Source organism: Corythoichthys intestinalis, chromosome 16 (genome assembly GCF_030265065.1).
Source record: "Corythoichthys intestinalis isolate RoL2023-P3 chromosome 16, ASM3026506v1, whole genome shotgun sequence".
Taxonomy (NCBI): domain Eukaryota; kingdom Metazoa; phylum Chordata; class Actinopteri; order Syngnathiformes; family Syngnathidae; genus Corythoichthys; species Corythoichthys intestinalis.
Window position 1 is genome coordinate 41873320 of NC_080410.1, and position 14019 is coordinate 41887338.

The following is a 14019-nucleotide window of genomic DNA, read 5'->3' on the forward strand; positions in this document are numbered from 1 at the left end:
AAAGGGAAAAACAGGATTATATTAAAGAGTATTGATATTTTTGCACCCACGATTCCTGACATCTTCGCAAATTACGTTTGAGGCAGTAATGATGTGATCAGTAAAAATTAAGGGAATTCGGCAGCCAAATACTGATAGAATTTTGTATTCGGGATATAGCGTTCTATTAGAGGATAAAAATGCGGTGGAAGCCAGATGTTTTGCATTTTAAAATCACCTGTTAGGAGAATTTTGTCGAACATAACTTTTATTTTCATCTAAATAAATGTCGTGCTTCTCTGGTGTTTCAGGCAAAACCGTCCCCAAACACCACGGGTGCACTTTATTAGTTCCGGAAAGGCGAAACCATGTGGATACTAGGTTTAGGGGTGTTTAGAGTACGGGTTTGTGAAAATATTATTTTTGGGTGGTTGTTTTCATCCAACAACTGTTATTAATGTATCCAAATATTTGTATTTAAGACTGGATGTTTGCGATGAAATGTTGTGGGCATTTTTTTTTACTCTTTTATGGGCAGAGGGGTTCGACGTTTGTGGTACATTCCACTAAAGATGTGGTTGTTAGGCTGTTCTTTAGATAAATTTATCAGCCGCTGCTGCTAACATAACATATCATTAGAAAAAGTATATAAATTCTGGTCATCTGTAGTTAAAAGAATTTAACCAACCAATCCCTCGATGAATTTGTAGTTGTTTTGTAATAAATGACAATCAGTATATACCAATTGTTTGGAAGAATAGCCCATTCAAATGTGTCACTTTTCACATTTCCGACACAAATACTAATTGCCCATGATATACGTCAAAAAGGTATAGTTGTCTTAAAAAGATCTGCATCGAATCGATTCGATCTAAATATGAAATAACCTGGCTCGCCCCCTAGAGGATAACTGGGGAATGACAAGCGTAGTGTTTTGACGACCTCCAGAAGCTGCTGTTGGATCGCTCCCAACTTTTCTAATCTATTACCACTAATTACGCATTCGGTTAATCTTTCACGCCCCGCTTGAAAAGAAGCAAGTATCTTTTATGACTTGAAAGAGTCATTTATTATTTTCTGACTGACACGACTCCGACTCTACGTCATACTAATCGCTGGCGTTATTTGAAGAAGAGTCCGTCTGCCCTATACACGACACTTCCTCCAATCCCCAGACGGCGTACAACAATTTCGCCATAAATTCCCCTCCCCTGACCCCTCAGATACGTCACCGCTAAGTGCGCAGCTCCGTGGACGCCCCCCCCCCCTCCCTCTCCACACCCCCACCCCACGACAACAAGGTTAGCCCGCAGCAGCAGCATGGCCCCGCCGCGCAACCGCCGCTGAGGGATCGCCCCGACATCCAGCAGTCGTCATGCGGACACCGAGTCTGCGTCACGTCCATAACGCGAATCCACGCGGGATAATCACTCGGAAGCTTTCAGGCGACGGACACGCGTGGATTTAAAGGTATGTGAAGATGACGATGATGGTGGACGATGTGCAGGTGAGGGGGGTGGGGGTCCACGACACCACGCGCGCGTGTGTGACGCAGATGTTGGATGTTGCGCAGCTCGTTTTCACGCAACTTAAGCACGAAAAGCAAGCACGCACTACGCACTTTTCTTCGGACCGTGGCACGCCCACTCGCGACCACCGTGCGTGTGCACTCAACGGGGCAACGTGTAGCACCCCGTCACGCACTGCCTGGCAAGCGGGCAAACGACGACAAGGAGACTTAAATCGTTTATAGCTTTTTAAACGGATACGAAAGCTTATTTTATCTCAACGGCGGGTTTGTTTTGCCACCGCAGGGGGGCGTAGTTTCCCAGAAACGTCAAAGTAGAAGTTAAAGAGAAACCTTGACGCTATGTGAAACTTATTTGATTGAAATACAAGCACTTTTGATCAGCTATTATCTTATTCACTGCCATATTTGGACAGGAAGGGTTGGCAGCGATCCTCCCGGTCCAAATAGTTTGGACATCTATCACCGTCAACTGCACTGAAACATCCAAAAAGCATTGAATGAGTTAACTAACGAAACACTAATATGATATAATCTAAGCACCATGGAGTTAAGCAGTGCTGAAGCTTCAGTCCCGGCTGCCGCGCCCACCCCAAAACCTCAGCCGTCCATATACCACGGCGCCCCCCACAGTCTGCTTGAATGGCGTCGGAGGGTCAGGTCCGAGTACATGCGCCTTCGCCAGCTGAAGCGCCTAAAGAAAGCAGAGGAGGTCAAGGTGGGTCATAAAACAATAAATGGTTTCCTATGTACAGTGAGGAAAATAAGTATTTGAACACCCTGCGATTTTGCAAGTTCTCCCACTTATAAATGGGAGAGTGAGAGACACTCTAAAAAACATCACAGTCACATCACAGTGTATGATTTTTAACACGTTATTTGTATTATGCTGTTGCAAATAAGTATTTAAACACCTGTCTGAGCTAGAATTGTGAGCCTCAAGCCTGTAAGTGGCCTTTTAAAAGTTCACCTCCACTCCACTTATTGTTCTTCTAAACATAAGCGGATTATAAGGGGGGACCAGCCCCCCTCTGGTGGCCGAAAAGTGTCATTGCATGAAATTGACTTTCCTATAAGTATATATAAAAGTTGTAAAGCAACAAAAATGCATGAAATAAACAAAAAAAAAATTATTGGGTCAAAATTATTTTTCGAACATATCATGTGACTTTAGACGGTCATTTGCTTTGCATATAATCCCCCCCCCAAAAAAGGGGGGGGCAGTTTTAATTTGATTTTTTTCTAAGATTGTTTTTTTTTTTTTTTTTTTTTTTTTTTTTTTTTTTTTTTGATTGAAGCAACTTTTTTGGAAATGAATGATTTAGACACCCATAATATGGCCCAAACACAAAAAGGATTGCTTTAATCAAGACTTTTTCAATAAAAAATTAAGTTCAATCTCAAATATTTTTTTCGTATTCAAAAACGTTTTCTATGATTGAATTTTTTCTTTTTTTTTTTTTTGATTGAAGTGATTTTTCTTTTTGAAAATAGATATTTTTTTAAGCAACTTATTTTTTGACTGAATGAAGACAAAAACATTATGAAGACAAAAACATTCTAGCGTAAATGTGGCCCAAACACAAATCAACATTACTTCAATAAAAAAAGTTGCTTCAATCAAAAAAAAAAAACGACCCCAAAAAAAATTAAATCAAAGAAAAATAGCTTTCACATGCATTTTTATGAGTTTCAAATGTATTTTTGCATTTAAACACATTTTTTTATACAAGTGACTTTTTTTGATTGAAAATATATATTTTGATTGAATCAACTTTTTTTTTTTTTTTATTGAAGCACCTTTTTTTTGATTGAATAATAAAGACACAAATCAACCTCCATATGGCTCCGCCCAGGGGATACAATTTTTGACTGGGGTAACTACATTGGAACGACACCGGCGGGTGTAACATATTCAATGGATGACGATCTTGGCGAAAAGTATAGTTGTCCTAAGCAGCCTGATATAGAATTGTCAACTTATTATCATAAATATTCTTGTAAGTTAATTATATGGCTGACACTGCATTTCGAGGTCATCAACATGATGACCCCCCCGCCCCAAAAGTAAAACTCCGCCTATGCTTCTAAATAAGTGGACTGGAGGTCGACTTTTTGAGACTGACTTTTTGACCTGTTTCAGGCTGTTAGCTGCATATAAACACAGGTCCACAGCAAACACCCCTAAGAGCTGTCCAAAGACACTAGACACAGAATTGTAGACCTCTACAAGGTTGGAAAGAGTTATGAGGCAATTGCCAAGCAGCTTGATGATAGAGGTTTTGGAGCAATTATAAGAAAATGGAAGAAGCTAAACATGACTGTCAATCTCCCTCGGACTGGGGCTCCATGCAATATCTACCTCAAAGGGTCTCAGTGATCCTAAGAATGGTGAGGAATCAGCCAAGAACTACACAGGAGGAGCTGGTCAATTACCTGAAAGGATCTGGGGCCATCATTTCCAAGGTTACTGCTGGTAATACACTAAGACGTAATGGTTTAAAGCAGGGGTGTCCAAACGTTTTGCAAAGGGGGCCAGATTTGGTGTGGTAAAAATGTGGGGGGCCGACCTTGGCTGACGTCCTTTACGTTGAACAATATATTTAAGCAAATTTTAGCAAGCCGTTCTGAGTGTCACATTTGCTTTGCTATAGGGCTGCAGCTCTCGAATATTTTAGTAGTCGATTAATCGATGGACTAGTTTGTTCGAATAATCGAGTAATCGGGTAAGGAACATGAAAAATTAAAACACCTGAGCTGAGCCTCAAACGATATAATTTTTTTAAAAGTGAGGATCTGTGTACAACAAAAGAACAATTGGGTAACTTGGATAGAAAAAGTTTGCTAGCTTAAATGCTATAAAATGCTAAAGTTTTTTTTTATTTTTTATTTTTTTTTACAATGCTCTTAACAAGTGGTTCAGACACATATTCCCACAAAAAACGGCTAAATATACCTACAAACTAAATTAAGAATGCATTAAAAAAACATTCGCTCAAACAAAAACTTAGCTTATGTTGGTCTTAACAGGGAGCAGTTGGATTCAGCCATGTGAAAAGAGGCAGACCAGAGGGCATTGTATCCACCCTCATCAGTAAAATGAAATGCAAACACTTTTAAAATCAACCATTACAATGCCACTTCAATTAAACGAATACTCGAAGCAACAAAATTTAGTTCGAATATTTTTTTCTAATCGAATACTCGATTAATCGTTGCAGCACTTTTTTTTTTTTTTTTTTTTTTAAATAATTTCAACAATTTTGCAACTAGCCTTTGTGGCGTTCTCTTTCGACTCTTGGGCTCTTGCGAAATACTGCTGCTGTGAAATTAAACTAGCTTCAAGTTGCTTCAATTTCTCGCTACGTATCGACCCTGTAATCTTGTCATACATGTCAGTGTGTCTTGTTTGGTAATATCGCCTCTTATTGAACTCTTTAAAAACAGCAACTGTCTCTTTGAAAATGAGGCAGACACAGTCGTTGCGTATTTTAGTGACGAAATAGTCCAGTTTCCACCTATCCTTGAAGCGCCAGCCGTTGCAGTCAACTTTTTTTGTTGTTGATTGTCGCCATTTTAGAAAATTGGGAATAAAGGGTCACATGTGGTAATGTTGCTTAGAGTGCTGCTCCCTTTTAGTGGGTAAATGAGAAGCAACATTTAGTGTGTAAGCTACTTCATATGCTTGTAGCAGTACTGCTGACCAATTAATCAAGTCTGTGTGCGGGCCAGACGTTATTGTTTTTATGACAGAGGCTGGGGGCCGGATGAAATCTGACCACGGGCCGCATTTGGCCCCCGGGCGGGACTTTGGACATGTTTGGTTTAAAGTCATGCAGGGCACCGTAGGTTCTCCTACTTAAACCAGCACATGTCCAGGCCTGTTTGAAGTTTGCCATTGACAATTTGGATAAACCAGAGGAGTCGTGGGAGGAAGTCATATGAGATCAAAATGTAACGTTTTGGTCTTAATTCCACTCATAGTGCTTGGAGGAAGAACAATGATGAGTTCCATCCCAAAAACACCATCCCTATTGTGAAACATAGGGGTGATAGCATTATGGATTGGGGGTGTTTTTCTGCACATGGGACTGGACTACTGCACTGCATTAAGGAGAGAATGACCAGGGCCTTGTATTGTGAGATTTTGGGGAATAACCGCCTTCCCTCAGAACATTGAAAATTGGTTTTCCAACATGACAATGGCCTGAAGCAGAAAGCCAGAAGAACCAAGGAGTAGCTTGGTTCTGGAGGGGCTTAGCCAGTCTCCAGACCTAAACCCAATAGCTAATATTTGGAGGAAGTTCAGTCTCCGTGTTTCTCAGTGACAGTCCAGACACCTGATTGGTCAACGTATGGAAGAAATATGTGGAGTAGTGGTGCACAATCTCTGCTGCAGTCTATACAAACCTGATGACAAGTTACAAGAAACATTTGACCTCTGTAATCGTAAACAAAGACTAATATACCAAATATTGACAATGATTTTCTCAGGCATTCAAATACTTATTTGCAGCAGTATAATCCAAACAAATTGTTTAAAAAAATAATACACTGTGATTTCTGGATTAAAAAAAAATTTTTTTTTAGAACGTCTCTCACTGTGGACAAGCACCTAACATGAAAATTTCAAATCCGCCCATCATTTCTAAGTGGGAGAACTTGCAAAATCACAAGGTGTTCAAATACATATTTTCCTCACTGTATGTGTTTTTAACTCGGATTTTGACTTGGTGTTTCCAGGCTGTGTTTGTGTCCAACCGGCTTAAAATTGAGAAGCAGACGGATATCCTGAATGAGGAATGGTCCAAGCTGAGGGTCCAGTCAGTGCCGTTGTCGAGTTCAGGCGGCCCTGTTGCAGCAAAGAAGGTAAAAAATTATTTAACACTGAGATTTCATGTCAATGAGTTATTAAAAATCGCTCTGTCCTAGATGTGCACTGTAGAATCCGGCTTCCCAGGCTTCAAAGTTCAGGCCGTCACCATGAGACCACTGTCGACGGTGACGGGAATCCCCTTCATGTACTCCTGGTCGCCTCTGCAGCACAACTTTATGGTGAACAACACACACACAAATAAAACATTAACCCTTTATATGGCAAATGACTTTTTTTTTTTTTTAATTCACCCCGTAAAGACCGGTGTAAGCTACAATAACAACATATGGTATACAAGTGTGGTCTACATGACCCAATAAACAATAAAAGGCTTGAACTACTTCAGTTGTGTGTAATGAATCTAAACTATATGAAAGTCTAATGTTTATCAGTACATTACAAAAAAATATTAACTTTATCAAAATATGCGATTTTTTTTATAAGGACTAGTACATACAGTGAGGAAAATAAGTATTTGAACACCCTGCTATTTTGCAAGTCCTCCCACTGAGAAATTATGGACTGGTCTGAAATTTTCCTCGATGCATGTCCACTGTGAGACAGATAATCTAAAAAAAATCCAGAAATCACAAAGTATGATATTTTTAACGATTTATTTGTGTGATACAGCTGCAAATAAGTATTTGAACACCTGAGGAAACGAATGTTAATGTTAGGTAAAGTAGCCTTTGTTTGCAATTACAGAGGTCCAACATTTCATGTAGTTTTTCACCATGTTTGTGACCACTGCAGGAAGGATCTTGGCCCACCCATCAGTCAGGTTTCTGGGCTGTCGCTGGAAAAAAAAACAGTTTGAGCTCCTTCCAAAGGTTTTCTATTGGGTTTAGGTCTGGAGACTGGCTAGGATATGCTAGCACCTTGATATGCTTCTTTCGGAGCCACTCCTTGGTTTTCCTGGGTGTGTGCTTCGGGTCAGTGTCATGTTGGAAGACCCAGCCACGACCCATCTTCTATGCTCTGACTGAGGGAAGGAGGTTATACCCTGTCCCATGCGCAGAAAAACACCCCCAAAGCATGATGCTACCACCCCCATGCTTCACGGTAGGAATGGTGTTCTTCAGATAGTAGTCATCATGCTTCTTCCTCCAAACATGGTTAGTGGAATTATGACCAAACGTTCTCTATTTTTATCTCATCTGGCTACAAAACTTGCTCCCATGACTCATCTGCATTATCCAAATGGTCATAGGCAAACTTAAGACAGGCCTTGACATGTGCTTGTTTAAGCAGGGGAACCCTCCATGATGTTTTAGTGTATTACCAACGGTAACCTTTGAAACAGTGGTCCCAGCTCTTTTCAGGTCATTGACCAACTCCTGTCGTGTAGTTCTGGGCTGATTCCTCACCTTTCTTAGGATAATTGAGACACCATGAGGTGATAATTTACGTGGGGCTCCACTCCGATTGAAATTGACAGTCATGTTTAGCTTCATATTCAATTTTCTAATGATTGCTCCAACAGTAGACATTTTTCCATCAAGCTGATAGGCAATTGCTCCGTAGCACTTTCCAACCTTGTGGAGGTGAACAATTTTGTCTCTGGTGTCTTTGAACAGCTCTTTTGTCTTGGTCATGTTACAAGTTGGAGTGTTACTGATTGTATGGGGTGGGCAGGTGTCTTTATGCTGCATTCGACCTCAAACAAGTGCATCTGATTCAGGATAATTCATGGAGTGGAGGTGGACTTTTAATAAACGGACTAACAGGTCTTTCAGGGTCAGAATTCTCGCTGATAGACAGGTGTTCAAATACTTATTTGCAGCTGTGTCACACCAAGAAATTGTTAAAAAAATCTAGGGCTGTCCCAAACGACTAATTTCCTCCCGATTAGTCAGCCAACTATTTTTACGATTAGTCGACTAATCTAATATATATATATATTTTTTTTTTACGACTTTATTAATGACATTTTTGTTGAAGCTTATTGATTAACAGAAAACATTTTGGAACACCTAAATTCTTCATTAACGTATAAATAAATAACATAAATATCAATAATAAATCACAAACAATGACGTCAAATGCTGCTGGCATTAACTAGTGCAAAAAAAATGTAAACGGAAACTACTCTTTAACAGGAGTCAAAATAATTCTTACTCTTTTTGTGGTATGTATGTCTATATTGTTCTAAATGTTAAAATGAATTGCAATGTCCCGGACAACCATTTTCAGAATACTTTGTGTGTGAGTTCAGATGCTTTTCCTGGTGTGCATTCCGCATTTTTGGGGGAGGAGAAAAACTGTTCAACTTTTGTTTGTTTTAACCTGAAAATAGATAAAGTAGAGGGCACACTGAAATATTACCACAATTATTTTGAATGAGAGGCACACATACTCACAGTAACAAAAATTAAATATATACGTAGTATTCATTTTATAGCATACTACTATGTGTATATACACAATGATACTTTACAATATAAAGTAACTAACATTAGAGCAGTCATGGATTACAGTAAGCAGGCCAGGGCTGTTTCCATTTATATTTTTATTACATTATGTATATACAGGATATATGTATATATTTTCCCCAAGTGGGAGCTTCCATGATCCTAATAAATGTAATAATAATTTAGAAATTATATATATATATTAATTATTGTATCAAATAAAAATGCATGTTGATACGACGCACGTAAAGGTAACTTCCATTTTTAAAAAAACATCGTTAGAAAGTTGTATGGACTTACAATCCGCTAGCTTGCTGTTTCTTGTTGTCTTCGAAAATTATACTTGGGTGACAGCGTTTCAAGTGTTCATTCATAGCCGACGTGCTACCGTGGTATGCGAGCTCAGTTTAACAAAGGGCACACACAGTGGCACTCTCCATATTTTCCTTGAAATAATTCCAGGCTCTGGCTATTCTGGGTCGCTTTTTTGGCTTTATGCCACTTTCATGTGTCACCAATTCTGCCCTTTTTGGTAATTGGCGGTGTTTTCAACTCCTCGCCGTACCGAGGAGTGAACCGGCGATTCACTTGGCTCGTTGTCATCGGTTTGTCCGATTTCCTCCTCAGGAAGGCGGCGGCGTGCATAAAAACACAGAGAGGCATCGGATGGCTCTATGGATATTTTTATTGACCAAAACAAAAACGTGACAGATGCAGCAACTGAACACCGCGCTACCTGCGCACTTTCCCAACTCACCGATCTAACTCCCTCTCCCTCGCTCGCCCACTTTCTTCCTCTTTGCTCAATCTGACAATGCCGGTCACATTGAAATAACAGCGGCCCCCTTGGGGGTGCCAGTAACAACCGCTTGCATCGCGAGCGCCCGCCATTCTAAACTTTATCCGCATGTTTGTTTGGTTTTTTTAACCTGTCATTACCCGTCGACGGTATGTTTCGCCCGTCGACGCATTTACGTCATCGATGACGTCGACAACGTCGACTAGTCGGGACAGCTAAAAAAAAAATCATGCATTGTGATTTCTGGATTTTTCTTTTTAGGTTATCTCTCTCACAGGGGACATGCACCTACGATGAAAATGTCAGACTCCTCCAAGATTTCTAAGTGGGAAAACTTGCAAAACAGCAGGGTGTTTAAATACTTATTTCCTTCACTGTATATATATTAGGGATGTAATGGTACACACAAGTCACGGTTCGGTACGCACCTCAGTACAGGGTCACGGTACGCGTTTGGTACAACAGGAAAAACAAAGCATAAAGTGCAAAATAAATAGAAGAAAACATAAAACTTTGGAATTTGTTTTATTTTCCTAACATTCTTTAATTCACAGTTTTTGTGCAAAAATAAACAACACACTATTTTGTGTAGGGATCGACTAGGGTAGGGGTGCTCATTACGTCAATCGAGATCTACCAGTTGTTTGCAACACTAGTGTGGGTAGATTGTGGCATCAAGAAAAAAAAACATTTTTTTTTAATTGTACATAGTTAATTATGTTGTGTGAGCAACATATGTGGTTATGCAACATTTCCTGATTTGAAAGTATAAAATAAATACACTTCAAAAAGTGTTAGTAAAACTACATTAGATAGTGTCCACTCCGTACATTTGACATAACTTTCCTGTAGTGAAAAGTGATAACTTCTTTGCCTGTTTTGGTTTGTCTTCTTTTGCCCGTAATGTTGATTGTTGGTCCTGGCGTATTACCGCTACTGCCCCCTGGAATAAAGGAGGACTAACTCTGACATGGATTGTTTTACTTAAAACTCTAAACATAATCGCCGTCTGACTGCGTGCACCGAACCGTGATGCCCGTATCATGACGAATACAAATACCGTTACACTCATTACATGTACGTATATATTACGATTACCATCTTTTCCACACTACAAGACGCACCTTAATTTCCTCAAAAGGCAACAGTGCGTCTTATAATCAGATGCGCCTTATACAGTGGGGCAAATAAGTATTTAGTCAACCACCAATTGTGCAAGCTCTCCTACTTGAAAAGATAAGAGAGGCCTGTAATTGTCAACATGGGTAAACCTCAACCATGAGAGACAGAATGTGGAGAAAAAAAAAACAGAAAATCACATTTTTTGATTTTTTAAGAATTTATTTCCAAATTAGAATGTATTCCAAATTAGAATGGAAAATAAGTATTTGGTCACCTACAAACAAGCAAGATTTCTGGCTGTCAAAGAGGTCTAACTTCTTTTAACAATGTCTAACGAGGCTCCACTCGTTACCTGTATTAATGGCACCTGTTTTAACTCATTATTGGTATAAAAGACAACTGTCCACAATGTCAGTCAGTCACACTCAAAACTCCACTATGGCCAAGACCAAAGAGCTGTCGAAGGACACCAGAGACAAAATTGTAGATCTGCACCAGGCTGGGAAGACTGAATCTGCAATAGGTAAACCGCTTGGTGTAAAGAAATCAACTGTGGGAGCAATTATTAGAAAATGGAAGACATACAAGACCACTGATAATCTCCCTCGATCTGGGGCTCCATGCAAGATCTCACCCCGTGGCGTCAAAATGATAACAAGAACAGTGAGCAAAAATCCCAGAACCCCACTCGCGGACCTAGTGAATGACCTACAGAGAGCTGCGACCACAGTAACAAAGGCTATCAGTAACACAGTGCTCCGCCTGGAACTCAAATCCTGCACTGCCATACTTGTCCCCCTGCTGAAGCCAGTACACTTCCAGGCCCGTCTGCAGTTCGTTAGAGAGCATTTTGATGATCCAGAAGAGGGCTGGGAGAATGTGTTATGGTCAGATGAAAATAGAACTTTTTGGTAGAAGCACTGGTTCTCGTGTTTGGAAGAGAAAGAATACCGAATTGCATCCGAAGAACACCATACCCACTGTGAAGACTGGGGGTGGAAACATCATGCTTTGGGGCTGTTTTTTTTTTTTTTGCAAAGGGACCAGGACAACTGATCTGTATAAAGGAAAGAATGAATAGGGCCATGTATCGAGAGATTTTGAGTGAAAATCTCCTTCCATCAGCAAGGGCATTGAAGATGAGACGTGGCTGGGTCTTTCAGCATGACAATGATCCCAAACACACAGCCAAGGGAACAAAGGAGTGGCTTCGTAAGAAGCATTTCAAGGTCCTGGAGTGGCCTAGCCAGTCTCCAGATCTCAACCCCATAGAAAATCTGTGGAGGGAGTTGAAAGTCCGTGTTGCCCAATGCCAGCCCCAAAACATCACTGCTCTAGAGGAGATCTGCCTGGAGGAATGGGCCAAAATACCAGCAACAGTGTGTGAAAAGCCGAAGTATTGAGATGAACTTTTGGTAATGACCAAATACTTATTTTCCACCATGATTTGCAAATAAATTCTTTAAAAATCAAACAATGTGATTTTCTGTTTTTTTTTCCCACATTCTGTCTCATATGGTTGAGGTTTACCCATGTTGACGATTACAGGCCTCTCAGATATTTTAAAGTGGGAGAACTTGCACAATTAGTGGTCCACTAAATACTTATTTGTTCCACTGTATATGAATTGATGTTGGTTAATCGTGGAATGACATTCTTTTTTAGGCAGCTCCATCTAGTGGATGCATAACGCAACCCCAACCACCACTACTACTACTACTACTACTACTGTACCTTTTAATGCGATGTGTCCTATACAGTGGGGAGAACAAGTATTTGATACACTGCCAATGGGAAAACCCATTGGCAGTGTATCAAATATTTGTTCTCCCCACTTGTTCTCCCCCCTATACAGTGGGGAGAACAAGTATTTGATACACTGCCCCATTGGCAGTGTATCAAATACTTGTTCTCCCCACTGTATATGAAAACACTTTTAAAATAGGTCATTCATTGGCTGTGTTCAGACTGCAGGCATATCTGATTCCAATCAAATTTAGGGGTGACTGTTCACACTTTTTTTAGCAAGTGTCCAAATCAGATCTGGGACTGTTCAGACTACAAAAGTGCGAATCCAGTTTCAATCTGCATCAGCTAAAAATAGTTACAGTGAGTAAAATACAGTAATCAATATTTTTAATGGTTAAGCACAACTGCGCTATTTAATGCATCTTCCGGCTAAAAGTTAGAAGCCATCAAACCCGCCTTAATTTAGTCATAGTGATATTATTAGATTATGCAGCTACGTTCACGCAGATTAAAAATAAAGTGTCATGTGATTCTGCCTACAAATAGACACATCCTTTTTCGATTAAAGAGACACTTCTTTTTGTAATTTGATTTGTGATACTGTAGGTGGAGGATGAGACGTTTCTACACAACATTCCCTACATGGGTGACGAGGTGTTGGAGCAAGATGAAGCATTCCTGGAGGAACTGATTGACAACTACGATGGCGTCCATGGTGACAGAGGTGCGTTTTTATCATTATTTTCCTATCTACAATTTCTCAACATCTACTGTACATTCCAGAAGGGGGATTCATCAACGACGAGATTTTTAAGGAGCTGGTCGAGGCTTTAAGTCTGTACTCGGACCATGAAGAGGACGAAGAGGAGGAAGCGGCGACTGCGGCGGTGACTGAAAAGAAAGAAGAAGAGAGAGCGATGAGGCGGAGCTCGGCCGAGGGCTCCGAGGAGACCAAAGCGCCGTTCATCCGGAGGAAGAGGAGGAGCGCAGTCGAGGGTGAGAGCGTGTCGGTTGTCGTGTCAGACTTTGAGCAAAGGACAGCAATGTAACAAGGCCACCACTGTTTGACCGGTCATCGTGCCATCACCCCTTGACTGTTGTTTACATGTGGCAAACGAGCCCTCTGTGTGATTTCTGTTTCAAAATGAACCTGTTCTGATGACAGCTGCAATTCAAAACTTCACACACAAAAAAATAGTACAGGAAATTTTAGCACTACCAACTTTTCAGGATGCTCAAATTGTCCCCACCAACTTTTAACCAATCTCATTTGCTTTATATAATGAGTTCAGTTATATTTGTAATTTAGATTGTCTTCTTATACAGTGGGGCAAATAAGTATTTAGTCAACCACTAATTGTGCAAGTTCTCCCACTTGAAAATATTAGAGAGGCCTGTAATTGTCAACGTGTTAACCTCAACCATGAGAGACAGAATGTGGAAAAAAAAACAGAAAATCACTTTGTTTGATTTTTAAATAATTTATTTGCAAATTATGGTGGAAAATAAATATTTGGTCAATACCAAAAGTTCACCTCAATACTTTGTTATGTAC

At 40.1% G+C, this 14019-nt stretch overlaps 1 protein-coding gene across 2 annotated transcripts in view; it reads left to right on the forward strand.

Annotated features, from left to right (window-relative positions):
- Nucleotides 1-902: 902 nt before the first annotated feature.
- ezh1 (enhancer of zeste 1 polycomb repressive complex 2 subunit) overlaps nucleotides 903-14019 on the forward strand; it is a 43984-nt gene continuing 30867 nt past the window's right edge. For both annotated transcript variants that reach the window (XM_057816970.1, XM_057816971.1), the window contains exons 1-6: nucleotides 903-1449; nucleotides 2048-2225; nucleotides 6251-6376; nucleotides 6440-6562; nucleotides 13071-13188; nucleotides 13248-13460. In XM_057816970.1, the coding sequence (XP_057672953.1) occupies nucleotides 2052-2225; nucleotides 6251-6376; nucleotides 6440-6562; nucleotides 13071-13188; nucleotides 13248-13460 (754 nt within the window). In that variant the 5' untranslated portion in view covers nucleotides 903-1449; nucleotides 2048-2051. The remainder of the gene's footprint in view (nucleotides 1450-2047; nucleotides 2226-6250; nucleotides 6377-6439; nucleotides 6563-13070; nucleotides 13189-13247; nucleotides 13461-14019) is intronic.